The 8,870-nt window shown below is 36.2% G+C and overlaps 1 protein-coding gene across 2 annotated transcripts; it reads right to left on the bottom strand.

Annotated features, from left to right (window-relative positions):
• LOC109822838 lies at positions 1,747-8,451 on the bottom strand. Of its 2 annotated transcripts, none has more exons than XM_020389099.1 (7): positions 8,220-8,451; positions 5,737-5,794; positions 5,359-5,661; positions 5,227-5,275; positions 5,052-5,146; positions 4,839-4,963; positions 1,747-2,220 (listed from the first exon to the last, which is right to left on the bottom strand). In XM_020389099.1, the coding sequence occupies exons 1-7, from the start codon at positions 8,375-8,377 to the stop codon at positions 2,160-2,162; spliced, it is 849 nt and encodes a 282-aa protein (XP_020244688.1). In that variant the 5' UTR covers positions 8,378-8,451; the 3' UTR covers positions 1,747-2,159. The 2 variants fall into 2 exon arrangements, with proteins under 2 accessions (XP_020244688.1, XP_020244687.1); XM_020389098.1 differs by having other exon boundaries at positions 5,359-5,673.

The following is an 8,870-nucleotide window of genomic DNA, read 5'->3' on the forward strand; positions in this document are numbered from 1 at the left end:
AATTTGTACATTCTAACTTAGAAAATTCTAGAAAAAAATTCTTGAATATCTATAATACTCGGTCGCCGGATAAAAAACAAGTGGAAGTAAACAATAGGTGGAAGTAATTTTTTATAACAGGGACAAAATACTTAATGACTAGATAAAACCTACTCTTTTTGTTTGATGAATTCAAGAATTTATTTTTTTAGTTAATAATAATAGTTTTTTTCATATAGGTCCCTTACATCATTAATATTTTGAAATTATACAATCAAATTACTAATTAATCTTAAATCAGTAATATTTTAAAATTTCAAACGTTAATATTTCTTTGAAAGACAAAATGTTAAAAGTAACAAGATTTTACATATGGAAATATCTAAAAAAATTAATATATTATGATAATTATAAAGTTTTTTGCAAGCATGTTATAGTAAAATAAATAAACTTAAATTAAATAATTAAATATTTAATTACGTGCAGTGCACGTGCATTCCACCTAGTATACTATAAACCCAAAACTACTTTTCTACTACCACAAACGAAGGACTAGAATCCAAGGAGACTCGCATTTTTTAACGATTTTCAAGGAAGGACCTACATATTTGCTTGTGGTAGGTATATTATAAAATTATTATATAATATATGTAGTATAATTAGCATTTTCCAATGGGCAAAAATATCAAATTGGTATATTTTGTTTACCCTTAGTGATAGTTTGGTATATATATTTTTTCCAATGACATATTGGTTTTTTTTTCTCCGGCGACATATTGGTATATTATTTTTTTCTTTGGCGACAAATGAGCCTCAAATTTGGCCAGACCCAAATTTTTGGCAAAAATTTCTCACGTGACGCCTCACTTGATGTGAACGTGGTTGCCAGTGTGGCTCCCAGTGTCAAACAATTGCAACTTATCCCATCCAAAACCATCCCCTTCTCCATCACTCTTTTAAATGAACCCAATAGCTTTATCATCTTCCCACATTTCCTCAAGCTCTCCATTAATGAGCTACAAGTCACAACAGCTCTATCCTCATTCCCATAGTTGCATAAAGCTCCGACTAACATAAAGCAATCGAACCCATCAGGCACAGCTCCTTTCGCTAAGAAACCCATCAAAATCTCGCACATTTCTAAAGCTCTCCCTTCTCTACGAAGCCCATTGCTCAAAATCTCGCAAGTCGCTACCGAAAACGATTCGAGCTATCGATGAGGATGTTAAAAATGTACACATCGGGCTTGACTCGATCTTGGATCATGGCATGGTACCATTGTAGAGCTTGTTGGTGTTGGTTGTGTTTGGCGAATGCGGAGATGAGGAGATTGTATAGAGGGAGGGGGCGGGTCGAGAGTCAAGGGAGGATTTGAAGAGGTTGAAGGTATGGGGGCGTCGGAGAGGCGAGAGGAGCGGAGGAGCGGAGGAGAGGGAGAGGTTGAGGAGGAAGGAGATTGAAGGGTTAGGGTTTACGATTGGAGCTGATTTATGACGCTAGAAAGCACGTTGGCAGCCACGTTCGCACCACGTGAGACGTCACGTGAGAAATTTCGCCAGAAATTTGGGTCCGGCGAAATTTGAGGCTCATTTGTTGCCGGAGAAAAAATAATATACCAATATGTCGCCGCAAAAATAAATATATATCAAACTGTCACTAAGAATAAATAAAATATACCAATTCGGTATTTTTGCCTTCTCCAATGGGTAAGAAAGTCCAATGGGTAAGAAAGTAGCAAGCTGAAAGGACAATTCTTCTGAAAGAACCTATCAACAATCATCCTGCCTTGCATTAAACAAAAGTTTTACATTTCTATCTGTTACAAATGATACATCTAATAGCCACATAGTACATTCTTCACCAAAGCCATAAATGCCGGTTGCTGGCACTTTCAATCACAAATTCCTTGAAAATTCAAATCGTAATAGTTCAAAACCCATTCCAAGCATTCACGCATATTATTTCAAGCAAATGTTACAATACCTATAGGAATTTAGATTCTTCACCTCATATACAGTACATCTCAGCTAATATTTCAATGAAGCGCGTAAGAAATCTTAAGCCTCAATCAAAAGATAAGAGAGTTGCTTTATAGTCAATACGTTTGAAACCATGTCCTTCATCTAAAAACCATGTCATTGTTGAAAAAAAGAAAGGCTTCAAGCACAAATGTACTATTCTCAACATCCTGCTTCTGAAGCCTTAGAAGGTAATCCTCTAACCGTATGCCTGCATTGGAACCTGTAACAAAAATGTAAAGTATGTTACGTTCACAAGCTTGAGAGATGTTGATCAAAAGGTTGACATAAAAATAGAAGGAATATAACCAAAAGGGTTAATTGCGAACAGACCCAAGAAGTATCACCCAATTGCAAAGAGACCTCAAGCAATTCTATTTATTGCAAATAGACCCCCTGTAGCTCTATTTGTCGCGAATAGACCCCCTGAGTGATTTTTTCTCTTAAAATCATTAAAAAGTGTTTGAGGACGCAGATAGACCGCTTATAGTTCTATTGGTGAGGATAGAAACTCAATTGCTATATATTATAAATATTATATATATATATAATTTAGAGAGAGAGAGATGGAGAGAAGAGAAAATGGGTAAGCGCCAAGCACAAATTTTGTGGGCTTGGTATGAGGTGTCTCCATTCCCATCACTCATATCCATTAGGGGGACCACATCCAACCATTGAAATGTGGTCCCCCAACGTTGAATGAGTGGAAGGATAAATACCAAACTCACTACCAAGCACAAATTTTGTGCTTGGTACCAAGCATCAATATTCCTACATATATAATATATATATATTACTATATATATATACTATATATAAATATATATATATATATATAGAGAGGAGAGAGAAGAGAGAAGAGAGAGAGAGAAATGAGATATGCTTGGTACAAGCACAAAAAGTTATGTTTGGTAGTGAGGTGACATAATTCTCCCACTCATTTCAAAATGGTTGTATATCCCCATACACTCCTTAAACCCCATGTGAATGTGGTCCCTCATTTGAATAAATGGGAAATTGTGCCACTCACTACCCAAGCTACTCATTTCTCATATATAATGAGAAATATGGTATAGCTTGTACCAGCACAAAATTATGACCTTGATAAGTGATGATGTCACATCCCATGCCACTCACTACCCATGTGGAATTTGTTCCCCACATTTGAAATGAGTGGAGGGGGATTTTGACACCTCACTACCAAGCACACTTTTTGTGCTTGTACATATATATGAGAAATATGGGTATGCTTGGTACCAAGCACAAAATTTATACTTGATAGTGATGTGTCACATCCCCATCCACTCACTACCCATGTGGATTTGTTCCCACATGCAAGGTATATAAATTATATACTCGATACTATAGTATACTACTATATAGGCGCACAGTATATTATTATTACTAGACTCAATATATATTTATGAGAGAAAATATGGGGTATGCTTCGGTACCAAGCCACAAAAAGTTATGCTTGGTAAGTGAGGGTGTGCAATCCCCCTCCACTCATATCAAATGTGGGAACAAATCCACAATGGGTAGTGAGTGGATGGGGGGGATTGTGACACATCACTATCAGCACAAAATTTATGCCTGGGGGGGGGGGGTCCAAGCTGAATACCGCATACTTTGCTCATATATATGATATATAGCATATATACTATATATATATATATATATAACTATTGAGAGAGAGAGAGAGGAGAGAGAAGATTATGGGTATCTATATGTCATTATGAGGAGGAATTCTCTCATATACAATGATGTGACAAATCTCCACCAAGGTGTATTTTATGAGGCATTCCTCTCTCTTACTTTAATTCACTTGGTGAGATGGTTGCCACATCATTGTCATATGAGGGAATCCCGTCGGCATATGACATTATGATACCCATTTAATCTTCACACACACACACACACCACACACACGTATATATTATATATATCTATATTAATATTGACTATATAATATATATATGATTTATATATATATCATATAATGAGGAAATAATGGGGTATGCTTGGTTGTGTGTGTGGATGTATATAATATAGTATATACGTATATAATTATATACACACACCACGACACACACCAAGCATAGTCCCAGTAAATTTCTCATATATAATAGATAATATATATATATGAGGTATATATATAAGGAGTCGACAAAAGTTCACTTTTTGGAGGGCGGTGTGTTTGGTCGCCACTTGGGCCAATGCTATGCGGGTCTATTCGCAACAACTACAACTACAAGGGGTCTACTCGCAACAAACAGAAATTGGGTGATACTACAGGGGATCTGTTCACAATTAACCCAAAATGCATCATCATCAAATTGAAACTATAGTTAAAAAGGAACTTGATAGGAGATGATGTAGCACTTGGCTGTGATGGGAGAGTTCATCAATTCAAGATTTAGTACCAACATACACAGAAGACATCACTATCATTGTGTGAGCATTTTAGTTTGGGAGTTTTCCTCTTCATTCGTTCAAAACACTCATTGAAATTAATGTGTAGTTCTAAGGTCATGTAAAGTTCTAACTTTTAAGTTTGCTTATTAGTATATAACTGCAAAATATTTAATCATCACCTTAATATAACATAATCTCCAGTTTTTCTATTCAGATTTTGGTCTCTGATGGAAAAAATGATAATTTGGAATTTTGAAATAAAAAAACCTAGCCACCCAGGCAGCACCAACACACATTGGACATGCTATTCAGTTTCATTTAAAATTCTTCATGGGGTGTGTCGTTATTTTGTATCTTCATTTCGTGTCCATCTCTTTGCAACATAACTTGCCTAAGCATAGCAATTGAACCCAGTGAGGATAATACCAAAGTACATCATCAGAAGTGGAGTGTAATGGGCTGGCAGAGGGACCAATTTCAGAAGTATGATGACAACCACCCACGACCGCATTGTAAGTCTTTGATTTAATATGTAATCTGAATGGTACAGCCTGTAGAAAATAACACAGCGTCATAATTTAGCATCCAAAGAACAATTTTGCATAACACATCAAAGAAGTTTAGCTTAAGGATGCAAACCTTCTTGTGGTATTTGAAATCACGTTTTGGGAGGAAGTGTAGTGGTAAGTTCAGTGTACATGGACTTCTGACAAGAAGGAACAACTTAGTGGGGCCTAGAAAGAATAAAATACTTCTTTTAGATGTCAACGACATTCTTCTCAATTAGCATCATGAGATATTCTTAGCAAAAGACCTGTATAAGAAGCACTCCCTGCACCGCTTGATATCAAAGCTCGGATGACCTGGTAAAGTAGCAATAGATCAACAGTCGGATAAGCATCAAAATACAGAATCATGAATGAAGTTGATTAAAAGGAAAAAAAACCTTTCTCGACAGAGCTTCTGCAACTTTGCTTTTAATGCAACCAGTTGTATCTCCAGAATCAACTCTGCCACATGGGAAGAACATTTCATAGACATGCTGAGGTCGTGCAGGACTTGCACCAAGAACCAAAGTAACTCCATGGATATTAGAAGTTCCGTCAATTGCCTCTTTAAGAGCAGAAACTAGACTAGAAATAGCATTCATCAACTTTTCCAGCCTCTTGATGCCTGATTTAACCTCTCTCTTTCTCATGTTATGTTGTCTTTGTAACGATGCCTTTGATTCTTTTACTGAGGTAGATTCCTGCAAAAAAAACTTCAATGATGAAGACGTTACATTCCAGGTCCTAATTTGTACCATGTTAAGTTATTAACATACCAAACCTTTATACTCGTCCTTTAAAGCGTCAAATTCATCTTCGAGATGCTGCAAAACCCTGATACGAGAAATATTTTACACGTCAAGTTAAATTACATCAAGGATTCATTTGACAAACGCCAAAAATAATTGTTAGGAGAGAATTCATCACTAAAAAAATATAAATAGACATGTCATTTCTTGTGCTATAACAACTAGAAGCTCTTTTGTGCATCATTTAGGTATACAGAATACTGAGTTTACCATTGTTATCGAGGCGTGCGCCCCGGGCGTGGGGCGCTGCGGGCTGAGACAATTGCGCCCCGCACCAGAGGTGGGGCACTGCACGCACACGAGGCGCACGCCTCGTGTGCGCCTTGCGCACGCCTCGCACACGCCTCGTGTGCGCTTGACACATGCGTCATGTAATATACTCTTTCTTCTGTTTTTTTAAATAATTTACATATTACATATTTACATCATGTAATAGACTATTTCTTGCTAGTTGCTACTACATTCTCCATCTGTTCATGTTTAACCTATAAATAGGAAATAATAATTAGTAATTTAGTATACTTGTTTGCTTATTGTATCTTCCTTCTCTAATTAGCATGCTAACTAGAAAATTATGAACATGTAAATATGTAATTGTTACCTCCATTCCCTTCTCTAATTAGCATGCTAACTAGAAAATTATGAACATGTAAATATGTAATTGTTACCTCCATTCTCCATCTTTTCATGCTAACTAGCAAATAGCAATTAAGAATACTAACTAGAAATTTATAAACAATAATGTTTTTTTAATCACTTAATTGTTACTTAAAGATACATATATCATATTTTAAATGAAAATACATATTTCTTATTTGTTACTTGCTTATTTTGTTTCATAGACTTTTGCTTATATTGAAGATTATCTTGCATTGTGATTTGTGGAACTTATGAACTTCTCTATGTTATGCATGCTAATTAAGACTCTTTCGTGATTTAGTAGGTGAAATTATACTTCTTGGTCTTTTTATGTGACAATTTATAAACATGTTGCTTATATGTTTCTTTGTCTTATGTTGGAAAATATTAGTTTGAGTTGTGCGCCTCAATTCAGTGAGGCGTGCGCATCATTGTACGCCTTGCGCATGGTGCGCGTAAGGGGCCTTTGTGCCCCGCATTACGCCTTGCACCTCGATAACAATGGAGTTTACTATAGGAATCCAAAAGGCACATGTCTCTGGGGAAACATGCAGATTAAAAAAATCGTGAGTATAATATACTTAGTACTATAATGTATAGTATACTAAATATAGTCATATATACTTTATACGTATATGAGGAAATGTCATATGGATATGGCTTGGTACTTCAAGGCACAAAATTTGATGGCTTGGTAGTGAGGTGACAATCACCTTCCACCCATGTCAAATGGGGGGACCACATTCACATGGGATTGACAAGTGTGTCCCCTTTCCCTCCCCCCTCCCCCCCCCTATGAGGATGACGTGGTAATATTGTGACATCTAGCTACCAAGCATAATTATATCTATGATATTACCAAGCAACCCCATTTCCTCTCTCCTCTCCTCCTCTCTTTCTCTCTCTCTCTCCCCCTCTCCTCCTCCCCTCTCTCTCTTCTCTCTCTCTCTCTCTCTCTCTATAGTACCCTACTACTAGTATACGCGTATAATTACTGATAGTACTATAGGGGTAGAGTATATAACATGTAGGTTGTATGATTAAATACAGGATGGCCTAACTATCATAACATTCACCAAGACATTAAAAGCTACTCAAGTGTCACATTATAATCATAAAACAGAATAGTAAAAATCAATAGAGAATTCAATCTAAGTAATTAAAAATTTTGAGCTTCTACGATACGTCTCAGGGGAAAAAATTCGTTATGAGATATCCAAAAGCTACTTCAACAGATATCTTCAGATGCAACAATTTTTAAATGAATGCTAAACAACGATAAATGTAAAATTCTGAGTGCATCAACCGTCAAGAATTCCCACTTTAACCTGAACTAGTATAAACTGAGAACAAAAGTTCAGCTTTCATCTATTAATAAAGATATTCGACATATCAAAGCCATCTGTTCTCAGTATATCTACATGTGATAATGTCCTTAATATAGTGTGAAAAAAATGGAATTTTAATCACCACAAAGTATCAGAAAATCATTAAAACGGTCAAATAGGCCTATGCTTATTGTATTTTAATTACATTTCAGGAAATTTAAGTAGGATTTCCCATTCTCTTTTACTAATCAGCAAATATTTACATATAGATACAAAACTAATCAAAAGCGTAAGTGATTATAAAAGATCATACAATAACAAATAACATAAACTGTTCCAAATGGGAAAAAAGGAACCCTCTTTCTTCAAAACACTGCGCTACTCTTCAAATTTCCTCAAATAATTCAACTTTTATTACTTCCTAAACATTAATCTTTCATAAATTAAAAAAAAAAATTCGGAGAGAGATTAGGGTTTCCATACGAAGGGATCTGATGGTGCATGTAGAGGACGAATCCGATCAGCTCCTTGACGATGTGGAAGATCTCGGATGGCTTCAGACCCTCGGCGTTAGTCTCGATCTCTGTAAACCCTAACCCTAACTCGCCTCTTTCTCCTCCTCCTTCGCCCATCGCCTCCATTTTGGAAATGAGAGCAGTTCACGTTTTTGGCTGGCGCTGCGAATTCGAAACTTTTTAGGAGGAGGGAGAGTGCAAATGTGTGCGAGGAGCAAGATAGTTAAAGCTATTTCCTTAAATAAGACTTGGCCGTCTGAAATTGTCACTTTGTTTTCTCCATTTTTTTCTCCAGCCTAATAAGACTAATTTTATTTTACTTCGTTCTTCACTTCTTTGCCTCCTTTTTTTTATTTTTTTTGGGTGCGTGTTTCACGTATTCTTTTGAGCTTTTTTTGCTAAGCATAGTTGTGGGTGTGTGGGTGCGGGGGGAGGGGGCGGGTGCTTTGGTGTAACATTTTCACTTGTGTAAAATAGATTATAACCCAATGTTTAACATAGCATTTTTTTTGTAAGATAGCTTTTTTTTTAAGTTCGGGAATACTTCAAACACCTGCAACTTTTAACACTTAACAAGCTCACAGCCGCGAGATTAATAACAATATTTTGAAACCCTGGC

The sequence above is a fragment of the Asparagus officinalis genome, chromosome 8 (genome assembly GCF_001876935.1).
Source record: "Asparagus officinalis chromosome 8, Aspof.V1, whole genome shotgun sequence".
Classification (NCBI taxonomy): Eukaryota; Viridiplantae; Streptophyta; class Magnoliopsida; order Asparagales; family Asparagaceae; genus Asparagus; species Asparagus officinalis.

What these genes read in the sequence shown, in the direction of transcription:
- LOC109822838 (XM_020389098.1), bottom strand. Translation starts at nt 8,377, where the DNA reads ATGGAGGCGATGGGCGAAGGAGGAGGAGAAAGAGGCGAGTTAGGGTTA. An exon ending in CAGAAGCTCTGTCGAGAAAG is followed by an intron (nt 5,276 to 5,358) that starts GTTTTTTTTCCT and finishes CTACTTTACCAG; the next exon opens with GTCATCCGAGCTTTGATATC. An exon ending in ACTTCTGATGATGTACTTTG is followed by an intron (nt 2,221 to 4,838) that starts GTATTATCCTCA and finishes TTTTTGTTACAG; the next exon opens with GTTCCAATGCAGGCATACGG.